The sequence below is a fragment of the Xiphophorus couchianus genome, chromosome 7 (genome assembly GCF_001444195.1).
Source record: "Xiphophorus couchianus chromosome 7, X_couchianus-1.0, whole genome shotgun sequence".
Taxonomy (NCBI): Eukaryota; Metazoa; Chordata; class Actinopteri; order Cyprinodontiformes; family Poeciliidae; genus Xiphophorus; species Xiphophorus couchianus.
The window spans coordinates 37,072,873-37,093,682 of record NC_040234.1 but is presented as its reverse complement, the minus strand read 5'-3'; the positions used below and the strand labels follow the sequence as shown (position 1 = coordinate 37,093,682).

Sequence of the window (20,810 nt, the reverse complement as noted above, 5' to 3'; positions counted from 1 at the left end):
GTGTGTGTATCTGACCGGCCTGTCTCCCTGCAGGTGTCCAGCCTGCTGCAGAGCGTCCAGGCGCTCCGAGAGCAGACGCTGCTGCTGCTGCACGCCACGGCAGACGGTGAGGCTGAGAGTCCTGGGAGGGAAGGGGTTAAAAAATCATTACTGCTGATGCAGCCTGGACCTGCAGAGGACAGTGGTTCTGATGGGTCCGTCCGGGTTCTGAGACCAGCTGATGTCCTTTCTGTCTTCCTTCCCTCCTTCTTTCCTTCCAGCAAACATTCACTTCCAGCATTCAGCTGAGCTGGTCAAGAGCCTGGTGAAGGCCGGAGCCAACTACTCCATGCAGGTACCCCCACATGCTAACAGGCTGCTGCTAACAATGTCGAGCTAACAGGCTAATGAGGAGCGTTCTCCTCGTCTCCTCAGATCTACCCTGATGAAGGTCACTTCCTGTCGGCGCCGAGCCGCCAGCACTTGTTCTCGGCGCTGAGCGGTTTCTACAGAGAGTGTCTGAAGGAGGAGCTGCTGCCGCTGCCTGACGAAGACGAGGAAGAGGAGGAGTGACAGCTGCCGGTTCTCCGCCTGGACTCAGCCGCCGGAGCTGCTTCGGCCCGAATGAGCGCTTTGTTGTGTGAATGTATAAATATGTGGACATGAAGGACAGCGGGACGCCGCGGGGACAGCAGGGGGCGTCCTCGCCTCTAGCATCAACTTCTTCTTCTTCTGGATCGCTCACGATCCCAGCTAAGCACACGGAGAACTTCCTACGTTTGTTCCAGGTTCTTCAGACTGCAGCCCTCCACACCAAACACGTGCACCACCGCCGCACTGGTCTCCATGGAGACGGCGACGCCGCCATCACCGCACGACAAGATGGAGCTCCACCTGACGCCAACACTGTAAACCGATGGGAGCAGCGCACTGATGAAGAAACAATGCCCTGTTAGCATCCAGTTAGCATCAGCTGTTAGCCTCCAGTTAACCTCCTATTAGCTTCAGCCCTTAAAGGGACAGTCCTCCTGACAAACTGGGTTTCTGAGCTGTGACCTTCTGCTGACCTTGAATGTCTGGGATGAAGAAGTGAAGCTTCATCTGCAGGTTCTGCTGCAGAACCAGAACCAAAACCAGAACTTTCTCATTCTGGACCCATCAGTTGTTGACATCAGAACTTCAGCCTCGAGAGTTTTCAGACAACCGGCCGATCTGACCTTTAACCTTCATTATTCTAATAATCATTCCACAGTCCGTTTCCTGCAGTGAAGCAGCGAATCAGAACTGAGTCAGTAGTTACAGTCCAGTTCCAGAACCAAAGGTCCAGTTTGGTTGTCCAGCCGACAGAAACCAGCAGAGTTCTGTCAGAAAACACACCAGACTAAATAATAATATTAATAATAATAATCAATGGTGGGCTGTGCTAGCTACAAAGCTAGCTGCGCTAACTCTAATGCACAAATCATAGTCAATGTTTCTGCTAACGCTAAAGTGCTAACTTCAATTGAAATTATATTATCCCTTAAAACACCAAAACCTTCCAATTTAATTTGGGTATAATTTAAATGTTCTGTTATTGATATTATATTTGTTTCTAGTTTTGTCCATTTTATTTTGTTTCTGTATGTTTCTTGTTATTTTTGTTACAAAACATGACAGGAAGCGGAACTGGCGTCACCTACTTCAAAATAAGAGCATTAATGTAAATGTCTAAACTTGATAAATTATTATAATAATCAAAACATCAACACAGATGTTGAACTTCAACAGAAAGTTTCTAAAACAGACAGAAAAATGTATCTTAAAAAAGTTCATTTATAAAAACCTCAGTGCACAAATGCTAAATAGAAAGTTAGCTCGACTGTTAGCCGATTAGCTCCATTTTGTCCTGTCTGAAATCATAATAAGCCATAGATGGTAAAATGTAATTATCTACCAATATATTGGAATTAGACAGCAGAGAAAACAATAAAAAATAAAACTAAGATTTTGATTTTTCTAAAGTCATCATGTAAGTTCCACCTTTTTGAGTTTTCTATCATGTTATAAACACCTGGAGTGTTTCCTTGATCGCAGGCTTGCTGCTTGAGAACTGGACCAGTTAAAGTAACGGATAATGTGGAAGGACAGCAGCGAGGTTTAAATCTGGTCTAATTAAACCTCCAGACTGACCCAGTTCCATCACAACCCAGCCAGCCGTCAGCTTCACTGAGCAAGCACACGGCGACAGTGGAGACGAACAGTTTGGACAGCTAACCCTAACAGCTGCTGCAAGGTCAAAGGTCACATCCAAACAAATCTGAAAGGAGCATCAGTTTATCACTTCCACCAACAACTCTTTGTATATTTGTAATAAAAAATAAATGGTCAAGTATGGGGCAACATTTGGGCCAAAATTAAGACAACAGCCCACCCAGCTGTAGCTACTTCCTGTAACGATTAGCATGTCTAGGCTAGTCACTTGCTGAGTTAATTTTTTTTTTTGTTTCAGAGAAAACTTTATTTAAAAAATGGGTTGACATTCTTTTAATTTTGGCCCTGATGGCGCTCCGTATGCTGGAACACGTCTGGTCCAGCTGCTGGTTCTGATCCAGCAGCTGGACCAGAAGCTGACCAGAAGATCCAAGAGCTGGGTCAGAACCGGCTTAATTTTTAGTTTAGCGCTTTAGCTAACTTTGAAAACATTTAGCACACTTAGCTTCCTCTAAATGTAATTTTTCTGGATAAATTATAAGGCGCTACTTTACTTTGTGGTTTTTGTAATAAAGTTGAAGGTCCAGCTGCTGATTCTGACCCGGCTGCTGGTTCTGGTCCAGCTCGCCGCGACACACAGCCCAGATTAATCGGATTTTCTCTTTAATCTGCACCTACTCAGGCTCTCCAGAGGTGGCGCTGCAGTCTGTGTTATTCCGATATGGATGGCAGGTTCGGATGAATCTGGTGTGGAGCCATTTGGGTTCTGGGCGGTTCTGGACGGTCCGGACCGCCGGTAGAAGCAGGTTGTGGTGTCTTCAAACTAATCTGGATCACTCCATGGACTTCCGGCAGCAGTTCCGGTGTTTGCATGTCCCTCGCGGGGAGCCGTAGTTTTGTACAGCGGAGTCCAGAAAACAGAAATCTATTTTCAGATTCCCAGAGATTCAGTCCGTGATTCTCCTGGATTCTTGTATATTTCTTATTGTTTCCTTTGGGCGGTTGGTTGATTTTCCTCCTAGGACGGATTTTGTAATTTTGCTTGTTCCGGTTCTTTTTGCTGTACTGGGTCGGGTCGGGATTATTGTGATTGTCCTCTGGTGATGATTATAAATGAATAAAAAATGTAAAACTGTGGACCTGGTCTGTTCTGCTCTACTCCCGGATCAGCACCAGTTTCCACACCGTGATGGGAACATTGACCCAAACTGGGCAGATTGGGAGGATCCTTCAGTCCTAGTGGCCTACTCAAAGTCCAGACCATGAGTTAACTGAGATGCTGCGGTGAGTTCAGGCTTTATTCTGGTCTGTGTTTCACATTAAAGCTCCAGGATATGACATCAGAGTTCTGTCTGCCCAGGCGGCCATCTTGGAATCAACCTGAGAAAGTTTGACGGCAGGAAGAACTGGCTCAGATTCTTATAATCAACATTTCTACTAAAATAGCCTCACTTGTTTGTGATGATAGAAATCGGCTCTTTTTAAGAGAACTCACTTTGGAAATATTCAAATTAGTCAAATTTTCTCTACATTCATGACAAACTGACACTTCCTGTCGAAGCAGAAGGCCACAGCCTGGATTTAAAGCCAACAAATGATTTGGAGTGGCCTAGTCAAAGTCTGAACTGAGGATTTTGGGGATGTTGAAGAGATGGAAACAAATTGGATTGAAAATTTTCCTGATTAAATCATCGCCTGAGGTTTGGTTTCCTGTGTGAATATTTTATTGATTATTGAACGACTCCCTGGGGTGTGAATACTTTTCCCAGCTTGCTCAGAAACACAGCCATGGATTTGAACCATCAACCTGCAGAAACCAACTGGGACATAACTGGAGTTGGACGAAACCAGAAAGATTTTCCAGTTTATTTCAGAACCCGACAAGAACAAGTAAAGCCCAGGGTCAAAGGTCAGACAAACACTTCCTGTTCCTGTGTTCTGGGGCGATCAGCCGGAGCCTGATGGTGTCTGCGACCGGCTGCCGAAGCCATAATCCAGATTAATTTCTCCTCAGCAGGAAGAACTGTTTGAATCATAACTTCCATCTTTTATTGCAAACATTTTTCACATTATGGGCTTTTATTCTGAAAATAAAAACAGATTACAAGAAAGAACAGGAAACTCCCACCACTCTAGGTCCTTAAACGCATCATCCGGCAGCGTGGCGCCGCGTTCTGGTTCCGATGGTTCGGGCCACAAACAGGAAAATCTCAGAATTCCTTCATTTTCTGCAGCAGGACATTTAAGGAGACGGTTGAGTCGTCAGCTGGCTGACAGAAAACTCTTCGCCTGGAACCAATAATTAAAAATGGAGCAATTTTAATTGATATGGAAAGTATTTCTGCAGCAAAGGAGAGACGAGGCAACCTGGTTTTCTACCGTTGTTAAACCTCATGAGGACGACAACTGAACTGTTTGAATCTTTGTCAAATGTTTTAATTACATTAATACATTTATTTCCATACCAAATAAATCTAAAGCTTTGAACATAAATTCATGTTCTATCATGAATTTATGATAGAAAATCATACATTTTCTATGATTACAAGCTGAATACTTGTAATCATTATTTATTTTTATCGGCCTTAAAATATCAAGACTTTTATCTTTTCTGGGTTTGGGAACGAGATTGATGACACTTTGATTCATAAACTTTTCATAATAGTTCTGAAAATCCCTGATGGCTGGTTCTTTATGTTCTGTTGTTTTTATTGTTCTTTATGTTTGGTTCTTTTGTCTCTTCTGTTTCTCGGCCTTTTCAAGTTTTTCAGATCTGAGTACATGTGATACCGATACCATGTTTGTTGATATTAATAAATACATTTTCTTAAAACAAATTAACAATAAAAATAGAATTTCTGCAGCAGGAAGCAGCGTCGCAGTTTGATGACATCATCAGAGTCCAGCTGCGCTCTCTGGAGGCTAACGCTGCCAGAATGTTCTGATGATCCAACAATAATACATAACAATGAATAATAATAATAAAACTGAATAACAATAATAATAAAATGTAATAATAACTAATAACAGTATTAATGAGCTAAAGTTCTGCTGCAGCTGTTGGGAGGTGGTTATTTTTCATTTCTGGTGTTTCTTCTTTTAAATGTGACATAAAGACTGAAGTGACGTCAAAAGGTCGTGATCCTTTGAGGCATCAGTCGTCCTCTTTAGACGTCTCCATGGCAACAGCCGCCTCCTCCTCAAAACAGCGTCTGAAGAAGCTGAGCAGCGAGGCTAGCATGTAGCGCCGACTCTTTACTCTGACGAGATGGTGACCTTCATCTGGGAAGATCTGGACACACACACACACACACACACACACACGGATCAGAGGTTTATTAGTATCTGCTCTGCTGGAGGACAGAAACCAGCTGGGCGGGTTTCTACCTGCAGGGTGTAGTTAAAGTTTCGGGCTGAAAGCAGCTGGACCAGCTCTGCTGAATGCTGGAAGTGGACAGAGGCTGAAACAGAGAACATTGTTAATCATAATCATAATAATAACACATAGTATTCAGCTCTTATAATAAATTAAGTCTTATAAAGACTGAAATTCAACTAGAAAAATAAAACTATAACTAAAGAGAGTGATTAAATAAAAAGTATGAAAATAATTAGATGAAACAAATAATAAAGAAATAAGAAATAAAGCTAAATAAATATGCATTTATGTGGCACTATGAAAGTCAAATTAATCAAAATAGTAGCCCCCCATTTTATTTTTATATCCAAAGTAACTTACAGTGAGAAGCTATCATTAAAATCTATTTTAATTAAAATGTATCATGAGTTTCGCCAGCAGAGGGCGCTCACAGCCATGTGCACCAGAGGTTGACGCTCTGGCCGGCAGAAGAAGTTGAAACAGCTTAGAGCAGAAGGACCGAGAAGGACCTCGCTGCAGCAAACAGGAAGGGGCGGGACGGACCGCTGTCAGTCTCAGACCTTCTTTAGAAATGGGACCATTGCACTCCGGAAGTGAAGGGGGCGCTGTTTCCTATATTATCCGCGGTCTCCCGTTTTCATATTCTTCTGAAATCTGTGATATATCTTCACCTTTAGGAAGGATTTTCACTCTCAGCATGTATTTGAACTTCTCTCTCTTTTATTTACTTCAGCTCAGCTCACAGTTTTTAACAGATTCTGTAGCTTTCTGTGAACTTCTAAATCTGCTCCTTAGTTGCATCTTTTCGGGCCTGATACTGCCTCTAGTGGCGTGGAGGTGGTAACACAACTAATAAAATTACATTACTAAATCAGAATACCACAAAGTCTTTATTATTTATTATTAATTCTGGCATTACTGGAACAGTAAAAGATCAATTATCTTATAAAACACCATATTTTTTCATTTTCTTAAAGATGTAGAGCTAATTACATGACATTTAAACAATAATTTTATACATTATAAATAATATCTATATATCTCCATCAGTTATAGGAGGAACAAAAGAAATAAAAAACATGAACAACAACATGATCAACTACCATTTGCAATGTATACATAAGAAATTTAATTGAGCAAAAGTTAATAACAAACAAATGAATTAGGTTTACAGAAGAATAATAAATCTGGTTGTTAAACAGATACAAACAAAAATTCACATTTTTGTTTTTACGGTGCCGTGTATATTATTCTGAGACTTTTTGTTGGTAGAGTTATATATATATATCTATATATATATATATAGATATATATATATATATATAGATATATATATAAAAAAATAAGACGGAACTATTTAGTCTATCGACTCTAAAACGATAAATCATATTTATAGAATCACAATATCAACCATTTGTGAATAGAGCAGATTAACAAGCTATAGGTAAATGTTGTCATTTAGTTTGGTTATGAATAATTATTGCACTGTCACTAAATGATTTCTAAAAGATGTTCTTAGTTCCCAGAGGAAAACAGTAACACCTTCATGAGCTCAGAGGGTCAAACTGATGAATAAAGAGGATGGAGGCTCTCTGCTGAAATATTCCTGCCATCTTTCATGTTCTTTCAGCAAACAGTTGAGACAGAGTTGTTTTTGGTTTCACCACTATTTACCTGCTGTTATACCTGAGATTGAAAATATTCTTCAAAGATTGTCTGTTATTCTGCAGCTCATGTGACCAATCCAGACGAGGAGATGAAAAGTTAAAACTTGAGTTAAAATGTTGTTTTAACTTGAGTTGAGTTAAAACTCAAGTTAGAACGTTAAGTTTTAACATTTTAACTCAACAACCCAAAGATCACTGGGTCTTCCAAAAAGACAGAGTCTCTGAGAACAGTTCTTAAAGATATAGCCAGAGTTTTCAGTGTTTTGAGCTGGCTGTCCAGGAACGACAAGGAATTTATTATTTGCCTCAGTTTCAACAGGTTGGCCATCAAGTGAAACTGGAATCACTTTCAGGTTTTGTTTATGTCATTTAATTAGCTCTACTTCCTTAAGAAAATGAAAAGGTATGTTCTTTTGTGAGGGAATTGATCTTTTACTGTTTCAATAATGCCAACATTAATAATAAATAATAAAGACTTTATGGTATTCTGATTTAGTAATGTAATTATATTAGTTGTGTTACCACCCCCACGCCACTAGAGGCAGTATCAGGCCCGAAAAGATGCAACTAAGGAGCAGATTTAGAAGTTCACAGAAAGCTAATGAAAGTTAGATACATGAAGATGCAGACAGTATTATCAGTATTATCAGTGGTGATAATGAGAACTGTAAACTGTTGGGCTATTCTGATAATTGTGTTTTAGGTGAAAGTGTATTGTGCTATTAAGAAAAAGTTGGCCTTTACTGAGGAAGCGGCTTAGAGCAGATAGTGGGTTGAGAAACAGTAAAAAAAAAAAAAAAAGACAAAAGACAAGACTAATTCTGATTCAAAAATAGAATGTATTAATTTTATTTATTGTTTTACTGTTTCTCAACCCACTTCACTAACCCTATTAATACATCCCCTAGTTTTGAATCAGAATTAGTCTTGTCTTTTGTCTTTGTTTTTTTCTTATGTATAGAAACGTGTTTGTTGTGTGTATGTATCTTCTTGCCAGAGGGGGCGCTCTCGTGCCGCTGTGGTCTAACGGGGAGAACGAGTTTCCTGGCTCTGGGCATGCGCGGCTCAGAGTAAACAGCTCTTGCCAGAGTAACGTTGTACCAACTTGCTTCCTCTTTGATCCAGGATTCATCTGCCTGTGCACCACCTGGTTCTGGCTCAGATTCCAGGTCCGGTGCCGGTAACACAGACATGACGAGCAGCTGCTCCAACCTGCTGGCTTTGTGTTTTAGAGTTTATTCTAGATAAATATGATACAGTGGAAGTGACCTGGCCCATCATTCTTCGCTGTGCGACATGTAGAATCAGAACATGAAACACAATAGCTACATATCCAAATAAAGGGAATATAAATAACTAATAAATACTCTCAAAAGAAAAGAATGTTGTAAAACATGACGCAGAAGAGTATTTCATTAGTAGCTGAACATACTGCTTATTAATGAGCAGTAATTAAAATATTCTTAATCAGGTGGATAAAAACATTAATCACTGAATAATAGAGAAACAATAAAAGCATTTTTAATTTCTGCTTCTGCATAAAATGCATAACAAGAGAAAACATCTGATGAAACGTTATTTCCACCCCATAATAAACAGGTTTCTATGGTTTCCTGCTGTCGTCTCCTAGCAGCAGAAAATCCTGGAAACAATCAATGGATCTGATCCTGCAGCGCCGAACTGGGACTAAACCAGTAAACCCAGTTAAAACCCTCCAGCTGCTCCAAAACCCAGATAGCAAAAGTTCTGATGGAATTAGAATACTGAAAAGAACTGTTCATCTTCATGAGGCAGTTCCTAAACTGAACTGTTCAGAGAGGTGAACAGGACTGTGTTCTGCTCACCGTCGGCCGTGCCGTGGACAATCAGGAAGTCCCGGGGACCGGGCCCTGAGGAGCCCCGGATCAGACTGGACAGCTGGCAGAGAGAAACAGTTAGCATGTTAGCATGTTAGCCTGCAGGAAGCACCGTGTCCCTTCAACTTGCAGCTGGAGGACAGACAGGAAGCGCCATCTGCTGTTCCTACCTGGTAGCTCAGATCCGCTGTCACAGGAAAACCAAAGAAGCGCTCAGAACCGGCAGATCCTGGGACGGTCCAACAGAACCAGGAGAGCTCAGTTCATTATTTAGTTTTGATTATTTTGGTTCTGTTACTGGGACTGATGGTTTCCTCACCACAGAGTTTCCAGTTGGTAACTGGAGCCACAGCGACGCCGCATTTAATCACTGAGCTGAAGGTCAGGAGAAGGGCGGACGACAGGAAGCCTCCATACGCCTGCAGACACAAAAATATCACACATTTAGATGAATATGCCCCAAAACATGAGTCAATGGTTCTGGAGCAGCAGCAGGTTTGTCACCTTTCCGTAAACTCCCACTCGGCTGCGGTCGATGTAGGGAAGCTTCGTCAGATGCCTGACAGGTTAGAATGAGATCAGTTAGACAAACAACCTGATTCACACCGACTTCTTTGTTCTCTTGTCTTTCCAGTTTTGATGAGTGGCTGGAAGCAACGTTCCTTGGTGTTACACCGTCTTTATTCCCCAGGGAAATAGGACGTTTAGAGTTCCTAGTCACATTTATTTAATGGGATCTTTATTGGAGCCACGAAGTTTCTCTCCTGCACAAACGGCTCAGAATCATTTTCAGACTGATGATCTGAAAATGATTACAAAATGAATTGATTTAAAATCTTTTCACACATTTTTATCCAAGTGTGACAGAAATGTTGCATTGTGTCTCTGAAACATCCAGCATGGTTTTACTTCCTGAATGTTATTTTTTGATTTATGTTTCATTAAACTCTTGGAGGCTAATGTTGTAAACTTTGGTAAAATTCCCAAACAGCTAGGCTGGTTTATGTAGAACCACAAATGACTGTTGATGCATATTTTACACAGACCAAGGATCATTCTGATCAGATCCGCCACTTGGCTGCCATCTGGTGGTCAGAGTTAGAACCAAATTTGATCATTTGAATTCTAAATACCAAATTTATGTTTTATTTGCGCTGTATTAAAACAACAATACAGCCAATACAAACAAGCCTTGTTTGTTCAAATAGACATTTTATTTTCTAAATAATCATAAATTCAGGCAGGAAGGGCTTAAAGATCTTCCATCAATTTTTACAATAAAAACCAGAAAACAAACCAAAGTCATTTTATCATCAGGCTGAAAAACTCCAGATGTTTTCATCAAACTTTGACTTGTCCTCTATGGATGATAAATAATTAGCATTAGCATGCTATCTGTGTTTAGCTAGCAGAACCTACCGCAGCGCCGCGATCTGGTCCTGAACGTCCACCACCCCCAGGTTCTGGTAGACGGCCTGCAGGACATCCTGACCCCGGCCGGCGCTGCCCCGCCCGTCCACACGGGCAACCACGACCCGATCAGAGCTGACCAGAACCGACTCCCAACCCAGAGAAAAACGCTCGCTCACCACCCGGCCACCAGGGGCGCTGTCTCTACAGACAAACATGTTCAACAGAAAAGTTCAACAGCAAAAAACTCTGGGGTCAGTGGTGGGAACCACTAACGGGACAGCTAGCTGCGCTAACCTTAAAGCGCTAGCTATTAACATTAGTTCTGCTAACGCTAATGCGCTGCACATATTTGAAATGTTTCTATGAATCTGTTTACCAGCCTGGTTGTTCATGTTGGTGTCGTGTTCCTCCATCTACCACCTTCATTCATTCATGTAAACAGAACTGCTGCTTTACCCACTTCAAAATAAAAGATGAATATAAATGAAAAACTACCTGAAAAATTCCTGACCAAAACGTCAACAGAGACGTTTAACTTTATTTCAACTCAAAGTTTACAAAACAGACAAGAAGATTAGAGATTCAGAAATGATCCAGAAAGATTACTTTAGAGAAAGCTAAGTGCGCTAGGCGTCTTAAATTAGCATTAAGCTAAAAATTAGCTCTGCTATTAGCACATTAGCAGAGGTAAGCCACCACTGCAGGAGGCAAATTAATAGTTATGTTTTAAACTTTTAAAAAGAGCTTCACTAGTTTTTATATTTAAATGTGTGAATGAAGTGACGGACGTACAGCAGGAGTAACAGCGGATGCTCCGTCGATTCGTCCAGATCCGACGGAACCAGCAGCTCCAGAACCAATCCTGAACAAGGAGCAGAGAGACAAATTACACCCAAAGACGGTTCTGATGGTTCTACTGGTGGTTTTGATGGTTCTGCTGTGTGCTGGACCTTGCAGTGGACTTGGTCCGGGTTCTCACCAGAGTTATTTATCTGTATGGTTCTCCGGTCCGCCCTCGGTACCGTTCTGTTTGTCAGAACCCGTCTCAGCTCTGCGTTTCTTTCCAGAGTCGTAAATCCTGCCGAAGTTCAGAGAGTCGAGATCGATCAGCAGAAAAAACTTCCAGCAGCGCGGCGAGCAGCTGCTCTGATGTTTCCACGCAGGAAGTTTGGCGATGAATTAAGAGCGGTGGCAGGAAGTGATGAGCGGCGGGAGGAAGTGATGATAGCAGCGGCAGGAAGTGATAATAGCGGCGGCAGGAAGTGATGAGAGGTGAGCGGCGGCAGGAAGTGATGAGAGGTGAGCGGCGGCAGGAAGTGATGAGAGGTGAGCTGCGGCAGGAAGTGATGAGCAGCGGGAGGAAGTGATGATAGCAGCGGCAGGAAGTGATAATAGCGGCGGCAGGAAGTGATAATAGCGGCGGCAGGAAGTGATGAGAGGTGAGCGGCGGCAGGAAGTGATGAGAGGTGAGCTGCGGCAGGAAGTGATGAGCAGCGGGAGGAAGTGATGATAGCAGCGGCAGGAAGTGATAATAGCGGCGGCAGGAAGTGATGAGAGGTGAGCTGCGGCAGGAAGTGATGAGCAGCGGGAGGAAGTGATGTCAGACTGATTGCAGCTCCGATCTCCTTGCTGTCACAGGGAGCTCAACGCTGCAGTCCTAAATTCTTCTCCTGTGAGGCGGGTCTGAGTGCTACAGATCTATGTCTGTAATACCAGATGTGACCATCTGGGAATCTGACCGGAACCAGAGAAACACCTGGTGCAGGTCAGTGACCTGAGGGAACTCACTGCTCAGGTCGTCCAGCCGGTGGACGGAGGTCTGAGGAATCCCCGGACCTGCAGGTGACACCCAGAGGAAAGCTGATTATCTTTCATTTTTCCTGATATTCATCCTTCACGTCACTGAGTTATGATCACATTAGTTCACAGCTTTCCTGTTCTGAAATCCTGACCTGCAGTCCAGGATTATTAAAACATTTCACATTAAAACAAAAGTTTAAAAGTTAAAAGGAATTTTTCTACATTTAGGAACAATTAGAGCTTTTAATGAAGCCGCCTCGTGTTTCCCCTCATTACTGTCTAAACAGATTTTCTATTGATAATGCTAATGCACTAACAGCAGAGCTAGCTATTTATTTAGCATTTCAGCTTGCTCAAAACATTTAGCGTAAATACAGAATAAAAACATTTAAAGAGAAATAAACCTGGAAAACCAAAAAAACCTTTATATATGAGCAGCCCTGCTGGTTTACAGTGAGGCAAAAGCAGGTTGCCAGGTTTTCAGGTTGCCAGGTTTTACCTGTGCAGCTGAGCAGAACATGTCGGTGGTCTGGAGCAACGGCGGCCTGGTAGAAGCTGCATTCTGGTCTGAACAGAGAGCAGCTCAGACATTCTTTATGGAAACCATTCAACACAGAGAGCCTGAGGGAGCAGAGCAAAGGTCAACATGAAGGTTAAACCCTGGGCTGGATCAGGTTTTAAGCTCTGGGCTGGATCAGGTTAAACCCTGGGTCGGATCAGGTTAAGCTCTGGTCGGTATTCTTTACCAACCTGTACAGGTGCTGCTGAGTCGATCCTTCTTCTGAACTCAGGAAATATCTGGAAAACAGAAGAAATCATGTGGTTGAATAATTAAGTAAGATATTTACTTCTGATATTACTAATAAGAGAAAAGCTGCAGCTCCAAATAAATCAGAACAATTCATCTGAAGTCATTTAAATTTGGACACGGCTCTGAAACTAGAAGCTCACACTGATCTGGAGTTCTCATCGTAGGACAGGACCTCAGAGACGTCCCAGCTTCCAGAGGTCATCTGCTGAACTTTGACCTCTTCCCCGTCAGACTGAGAGTAGAGAGAGCAGTGTTAGCACACATAGCACGGCTAGCTACCACATGCTAACCCTGAAGAGCTCCTCCAGGCCAGCAGAGGGCTCTGCATCTACCTGGCTGGAGATCATAACGATGTGGCTGAACACGCCATGGCCGCCGTCACGCATGGCGGCGCTGATGAAGAACGTAGAGCAATCTCTGGAGAACAGCGGCTCCTGGTGCTGGGAGGTCAGAGAGACAGTCAGCCTGGTTCTGGTTCTGGTGCTGGTTCTAGTTCTAGTTCTGGTTCTGGTTGTAGTTCTGGTTGTGGTTCTGGGTCTGATTCTGGTTCTAGTTCTGGTTCTAGTTCTGATTCTAGTTCTGGTTCTGGTTCTAGCTCTGGTCCTAGTTCTGGTTGTGGTTTTGGTTCTGTTTTGGTGTAGTTCTGGTTCTGGTTCTATTTCTGGTTCTAGTTCTGATTTTAATTCTGGTTCTAGTTCTGGTCCTAGATCTGGTTCTGGTCATAGTTCTGGTTCTGGTGCTTGTTCTGGTTCTGGAACTGGTCCTAGTTATGGTTCTGGTTCTGGTTCTGGTCCTAGTTCTGGTTCTGATTCTAGTTCTCTCCCTAGTTCTGGTTCTGATTTGGTTCTGTTTTGGTTTCAGGTATATTGTAAATCTCTGTTTTATTTTGTTTGCTTCCGTTGAATAAAGTCAGCCATCTTTGTTGAGGTTTTGGGAAATCTGTGTAGACGTTTATATTCATGCTCTTATTTTGAAATCTGTTTATGCAGCAGTTCCACTTCCTCTCCTCTTCTTTTTCTCCCCAATGGGCTCTTTGCACCTCAGCTTCCGGGGAAAAGCGGCTCAATCTTTTCCGATCTATTGAAAATGTCTCTTTCCACTGGTTGTGTCCAAGGTAACAATAAATGATGAACATCGATCCGAAGCCCCGACAATAAGCTGGAGAAAAGTTTTAAGATGTTCGCCTCGTTATACACAGATACGAAGGTGAGTTTTACTTTCTTTAAACTGGCTAACATTAGCTGTAGCTTATGCTAGACATTTTTCTTGTAAAAATGTATCTAAACATTTTTCATCCATTCTAACGGACAATGTTTTTACCTTGTGTTCAAGTATATTAGGTGGTTTATTGTCGTTAGTGTCAGAGACCAAGTAACGGGGATTTTACTGTTCAGGCTTTTTGCTTCTGCAGCCTGAGGAACAACAAGCCCATAGCTTAACAGTAGAGCAGCTCTGGTGTCGGAGTTCTAGTTCAGCTGACGGTTCAGGTTCAGTTGTTGCTTTTAGAAAAATATGGCCGTGTTCCTTAAGGTCTCCGTGTTATTTCGCTTTATTAGTTTAGCATGTTTCTTGTGAAGCAGGACGGTGTTTCCAGCAGTGTGTTCAGGCGGGTCAGTAGCTCGGCTGTCTGGTTCTGGTCTGCTCTCTGGTTCCCATAAACTCTTTCAGGCTGAATACAGAAGTGATTCCATGGAAATAACACAGGAGGCTCCTTTACCTTCTGCTTTAGGCTGAAGAAGTTGATCCGGAGTGAAGTGAAGGCTGTAAACATTGCTGTGCTGCGTTAGCTTTAACTGGTAGCTACGAATATTTACAAGCCACCATCTTCTTAATTCAGGATCGTTTGGAAATCCATGAAAACTTAAAAGCCCATTATATTAGGAAGACAGCAATGTTCATAGTATTGTTTTATTTGTGTCTGAAATAAGACTTTGTCTTTTCTAGCTGTCATGGTAACTCAAAGCGGAAAAAAGAGAGCAGCATTTGCGCATGCGGTTGTGACGTCAGCGCGGCAGGTGCAAAGAGCCCATTACCACTAACTACTGTTTATAGGTAGCACTTTAGGGCTAGCACAGCTAGCTTTTTGTTTGCGCTGTCCACCATTGAGGGCTGGTTTTACTGGTGTTCAGAATGTTCTGGTTCTGGTTCAGTACTGAAACCAGTTTGGTGATCCAGATAATGTTCATACTGGATCCTTTCTGAAGGAAGAATCTGTTCAGGAACAGGAAAGATCCACATCCAGCTGCTGATTCATCAAAATGCAGCATTAAAACCCGGCTAAGAGGAGAAGAACCATCCAGAACCCTGACCTGCCGGTCCAGCCACGCCTCTGATGTCATCAAGTGTTTCTGGGTAAAGGAGAAGAAGTTGGGTCACTGGAGCTCCATGTTTGTCCTTCCTGGGTGACTGATGAGCGTTAGGCTTCCTACCGTCACGCAGGCGCCTGACGACGCTTCACACAGAGAAAGAATCGACATGTTTTGAGCTCGATTGACCCAATGGACGCTCAGGTTCTGCCTGGTCACCCATTTCACCATGGTGACGTAGAAATCGCTGCACAGAGATGCAAACAAAAGCAGACTGGATCCCAGGTTGTTCGGTTTGTAGACAGAGACACTCGGCTCTGGACACATCAGACTACATGTTAGTAATCTGGACCTTCACTGATCAGGATGTAAATCACAAACTATGTTTTTAATATCTAGAATAATCTAGTTCATGTTTGAAGTTTGTCATAGACATGATATGTAGACGCCTCATTGAGTGCAGAGTCCTACGTTACGTGGCCGCCATGTTGTGTGTGGCAGCAGAGCGATCGGAGCTCCAAGTCCTGTCCTGTGTGGACTTGTTTCAACCGTTTTACAAAACAAACTGAATTCATTGGCTTTACCTTTCACAGGTAAGGATGAAAGAGCAGAATTACTTCACTTTGCAGCCAGAAACTAGCTTCTAAACAACCGAGAAATATTTCCTATGTAGCTAAATTGGCCCGAAGTAACCACTGATTGTTAGCGTAGCTAACGTTTTCATCTTGTTTTAATGAGAGAGCTGATGAGAAACCGCTGTTAGAGAGGAAGTGCATTAAAGACCAGGGGATTTAGAGAGGAAAGGTCAGTCAGGGTCAGAGCTGGAGCTGCTGTTCTTCTGTTTCACAGCTCAGCTTCACAACGCCGCCATCTTTAGCTATAAAGATGCTACGAGTCAGAGCCCAACATGATGAAAATGTCTTTTTTCTGAATGTGAAGGAAAAATAGATGTATTTTCTATTAGACTTTTGGATAATTTCTCTTTTATCCTGGGCTTTAGCCTGAGTAGCAGGACGTCTCAGGACCAGCAGACTGAAGCCCTGCCTGTGGCCAGTGTTCCCAGTATAATAAATAAATGTTTTATTCTTTCACTTTTTGTGTATTTTTAAATATCTCAATCTGAAGTATTAGTGTATTAATACAGCATATGTACACCGGCATATGCTTTTATACAGGAATTTTTAGAACATTTTAAACTGGAAAGACAGGAGAGCAAGATTTTAACTACCCATCGTTTTATTATTTCTGTTGTTCAGGACTAGGAACCAGTGACTCCAGTGCGCGGCCTCCTGTATGGAGACGCCACCGCAGTTTGGCGCAACGTGAGCCGTCCCGTCCTTCCAAACAGACTCCAGGATGTCATGGATGGTTTCTCATGGGATCCTCCCGGTCAGAGCCGTTATGCTCCCGCGGCATGTCGGCGACGTCCATCTGCCCCCGACCCGTTTGTGGCGCGCCAGAGTCAGCGAGGCTCCTGCTGTGGGAGTGCAGCGCTGCTGTGGACCTGTAGGCGAAGGCCACAGGTAAGGGAGGTCCTCGATGCAAAGCTAGTGCTGTACGGCCGTGGTCCCCAACCCCCGGGTCGCGGCCCGGTGCCGGTCCGTGGACCAATTGGTACCGGGCCGCGCAAGAAATAATTAAATATTTCCGTTTTATGAATTATTTGAGTCTGGAGGATCTTTTATTTTGAAAATCCTTTAACCGGACTCTCTCGGTTCCGTCTTGCCGCCAACATGGAGCCACAAGCAGCAAAATGAGTCAGAAACGGATCAGATTGTTTGTAAAGTTTCTTTGTGAAGGGAAAAGGCCCAGAGAAGAGACAGGAGGAGGGATTTATCCCAGCAGGTGATTCCCACAGTCCAAGCTCTGCATGATATGGTGACCGGATGTTAATGAGGCAATGAAGCTTCAAGCTGCTTCTCCACTAGAGACCAAGAACCCGGAGCATCAGCAACACTTCCGGTCTCATTGTCTCTCGTCTCTCCCAGATGGACCGTCTGGTTGCAGAGAAACAAGCTCAGGGCTCCATTAGTCGTTATCCTGAGTTCAAGTTTTCACCAAAGTAAAATGTTCGTTTTTGTGGCGCATCTGTATCTTATTTTGAAGGGATATGTAAACGTTACCATAGCGACCAGAGTCAGAGAGCGTTAGGGCAGTGGAGAGACGAGAGGAGAGGAGCTTGTGAGTTTTAGGTCTGGTTCACACCATTTAAGGATTGTGGGCCGATTTTCCAAACCTCTGTGACCACAGAGCCGATAAAAGTCCAACAGGTTCGGTCGGTTCTTGAGTCCAGCAGCAACACACCACAGAACCGATTCCAGAAGAAAATCCAGTAAAACCCCAACAGACCAGAATAATCAAACAGGATGATGATGTAGAAGCAGCAGTGATAGTTTGTGGCTCATTTTAAGCGATAAAAAAGAAAAGAAGTTTGATAAAAGATGGCGGAGCAGCCGCTCTATTTGCTGCTCTATGATTTGGAAGTGAGTTATGTTTTTTTGTAGTTAACATTTTTAACTGAATAAACATAACTACACATATAAAAATAACCTTTACACATAGTAATAAATATTTCCACATATCACCTCTGATGTCCACCGGACTCTCGGTTGCCATGACAACTGTCTGGGATTCCCTCCATTTTTACGCCACTGCGCTTTCTGATTGGCTACCTGTCACATTCAACAGGCTGCGTTTCGCTCCCAGCCAGTAAAAACCCCACAGGCTGCGATAATCAGGCCAAGACAATGTTGAATACGAACGATTTTAGATCGGGCGTATTCTTCCTCTTTCATGGAAGAGGAAGTGTATTAGTTCCCCTTCCACGTAACACACCACACACTACAGGATGTTGTAAGATTGTCGTAAATGGAAAATCGAGACAAAATAAAAAGGCTTTAGCAGGAACACCAACATGCAGAAGCAATATCTGACACCCCCCACCGGGCCGCAGCAAAACTGCCAAGTCTTGACCGGTCGGCAGTAATAAAAAGGCTGGGGACCACTGCTGTACGGGGTGAGCCACCGGAAAATGGCGAAAAAGGACTTCACGGAGATGTGGCTCACCCTCGCCACCATCAAAGACGCCATATAGACCTCCAGAAACTGGCTGGTAAGCAGGCGCAGGCAGACGCCCCCCGAGGCTGTGATCCGAATGGCGGCACCAAGAAGAGAAACATCCGGAGCTGCAGGTGGAGCGCCAAGGACACAGCCACAAAGAAGAATCGCCCGCGCCTCCGTGGACAAAGGAGCCGGCGCTCCACAGACAGAGGACCCAGCGGTGGCGGCAGCCTGGCCCTCCGGGTGAGGCAGGAGGGAAGGAGCTTTGGGGAGGGGATCCCCTCTGAGCACCAGCGCCGCTTGGAAGGACGGGACAGGATACAGCTTATGTAATGAAATAAAAATAATTTACTCTGTTAGAATTTCTTTCACTCTGCTGTCTGTAGCAGAGTTGATATATTACATTGTAATAAATATTTTTTTCTGGAAAAAAGAAAAATATGTTTGACAATGTTTATAAATATCTAAAAAAATAAATACAAGAAAATTATTTTTTTTCTTGTCTTGAAATGTTGAATGTACATTAAATTATGGAATCATGTAAATACTTTAATAAAACACTGTAAAAGTGTGTTTGTTCATCAATGTCAATATAAAAACTATCAGAATCATTTCTAGCAAATTAAAACATTGTGCTCTTTATTCAGAAATCCCCCAAAACAATTAAATAATCATATGAAAAGTTAGAAACTCTGACTTTAGTCATATATTTATATTAGTGTGTGTCAGAAAATGTGTCAATGACAGGAATTAACTTAAAATACTTAGTAGAACCGCACTTTATGAAGTTCGGTCCGGTTACTTGTATTAGCTTAGCGTCACATAGGCCACATTCAATATGGCGGACGCTGTGACGTATCGCAGCAACGGGCCGACCTGCTCCATAAGGCGTCTGCGTATTCATGTCTATGGAAGTTTGCAAACTAGAGCTAATGAAAGATGCTAAAAGTTGTGAAACATTATCTAGAATCACTCAATCAGAAGCTAACTTCAGCTCCGTGATGAAGCACGTTTCATGTCAACATCACTGATGTATGATGCTACAGATAATATAAAGTACAAGTCTCAGGTAGCCTGAGAATGCCAGCTGTTAGCCTATCTAATGCTGACGCTAGCCTAGCCAAGGCTAATAACCTTGGCTAGGCTAGCTAGAGCTAAAGCTAGCCTATCTGTGCTAGTAGACAGTAGAGTACGTATACAACCCAGAAGATGGCCAGTATTGGTATGCTAGGTGTTAGCCTATCCATGCTAACACACTCATCTATCCAATGTTAATGCTATTCAAAACTAACGCTAGCCTATCCATGCTGTGTGATCCAGTATGTGACCAGCCTCAGAAAGCTAGTCAGCAGCCTCTCCAAAGCTAATGCTAATGCAGCTAGCCCAGTAGGAGTTAGAGTGGTCCTGTGTGTCTGGAGCAGGGGTTAAAGGTCAGACCTGTTCTCCAGGCTGTCAGGAGGCCTGATCTGGATGGAGGCAGAGCTGCTGTCTAAAGAGACGACATGGAGGCTGACGCTGGGATTGATCTGCCCCATCTGCAGGAAACAAAAACAGGATTAGCATTAGCAGCAGAGGACTTAATGAGATGATAGTAAAGGTAGGAGCAGGGTTTCCACGGCCGTCTGGGGAAGATGGGAGTTTATTTCTGCCCTAGGGTTCTGAGGAAATGCTTGTTTATCAAAAACATTAGAATCTGCTTTGTAAATATATATTTTTATTTACCAGTGGAGAGCCGCTCAGCCTGCTAGCTTCTGCTCTTCTGGAGGTAAAGCTGATGCTAACTATGTTAATGAAGCAGTTTTAGTGGTAGAAGGCAGAAGGGGCCATTAAACTGATAACTACCTGAGAGCTGCTCTGACCGTTTTCTCTGATCTGAGGATCAGGCAGACAGGCTGAAATAAACACACTGCTCTGATGAAACGCCTCAGAAAGTCAGATCTCAACCAAACTTCCAGGATTCCAGGATACTTCTGGAGATCTGCAGATCTTCTTCCTGGACTAGTTTCTAGGACGTTAAATGTTGCTGCAGCCTGATGTAAGCTAACACATCAGCAGGGTCTGAGCCAACCTTGGGGTAGGGGTATTCCGTCCCTCGTGGGTAGAGCGAGCCGGTGAAGCGAGGTAGCATCATGCTGGGCACCAGCGAGTCGTCGATGGTGAGGTAGGCCAGCTTGGAGCCATCAGGGGACCACCAGTGGGCCACCGGGGAGTCCAGCACCTCCTCTGGACACGCAAGGCAGAGTTAGCATAGCATAACATGGCCTAGAGTACCATAACCTAGTGTAGTATAGCATAACTTAGTATAGCCTAGCCTAGCGTAGCATAACCTAGAAAACTTAAATTAAA

General features: G+C 43.2%; 2 protein-coding genes across 5 annotated transcripts in view; one reads left to right on the top strand and one right to left on the bottom strand.

Moving 5' to 3' along the window:
* The window catches only part of dpp10 (dipeptidyl peptidase like 10), a 78,105-nt gene extending 74,796 nt beyond the window's left edge, over positions 1–3,309 (top strand). For all 3 annotated transcript variants that reach the window (XM_028022367.1, XM_028022368.1, XM_028022369.1), the window contains exons 24-26: positions 34–106; positions 261–334; positions 415–3,309. In XM_028022367.1, the coding sequence (XP_027878168.1) occupies positions 34–106; positions 261–334; positions 415–552 (285 nt within the window). In that variant the 3' untranslated portion in view covers positions 553–3,309. The remainder of the gene's footprint in view (positions 1–33; positions 107–260; positions 335–414) is intronic.
* A 715-nt stretch (positions 3,310–4,024) lies between these two features.
* The window catches only part of LOC114147765 (inactive dipeptidyl peptidase 10-like), a 45,770-nt gene continuing 28,984 nt past the window's right edge, over positions 4,025–20,810 (bottom strand). For both annotated transcript variants that reach the window (XM_028022370.1, XM_028022371.1), the window contains exons 9-26: positions 20,533–20,687; positions 19,902–19,999; positions 15,528–15,651; positions 15,408–15,446; positions 13,431–13,538; positions 13,239–13,330; positions 13,038–13,085; positions 12,787–12,908; positions 12,276–12,323; positions 11,467–11,565; positions 11,280–11,349; positions 10,494–10,688; positions 9,579–9,633; positions 9,394–9,493; positions 9,245–9,303; positions 9,063–9,135; positions 5,560–5,633; positions 4,025–5,464 (exon numbers count right to left, since the gene is read on the bottom strand). In XM_028022370.1, the coding sequence (XP_027878171.1) occupies positions 5,327–5,464; positions 5,560–5,633; positions 9,063–9,135; positions 9,245–9,303; positions 9,394–9,493; positions 9,579–9,633; positions 10,494–10,688; positions 11,280–11,349; positions 11,467–11,565; positions 12,276–12,323; positions 12,787–12,908; positions 13,038–13,085; positions 13,239–13,330; positions 13,431–13,538; positions 15,408–15,446; positions 15,528–15,651; positions 19,902–19,999; positions 20,533–20,687 (1,697 nt within the window). In that variant the 3' untranslated portion in view covers positions 4,025–5,326. The remainder of the gene's footprint in view (positions 5,465–5,559; positions 5,634–9,062; positions 9,136–9,244; positions 9,304–9,393; positions 9,494–9,578; positions 9,634–10,493; positions 10,689–11,279; positions 11,350–11,466; positions 11,566–12,275; positions 12,324–12,786; positions 12,909–13,037; positions 13,086–13,238; positions 13,331–13,430; positions 13,539–15,407; positions 15,447–15,527; positions 15,652–19,901; positions 20,000–20,532; positions 20,688–20,810) is intronic.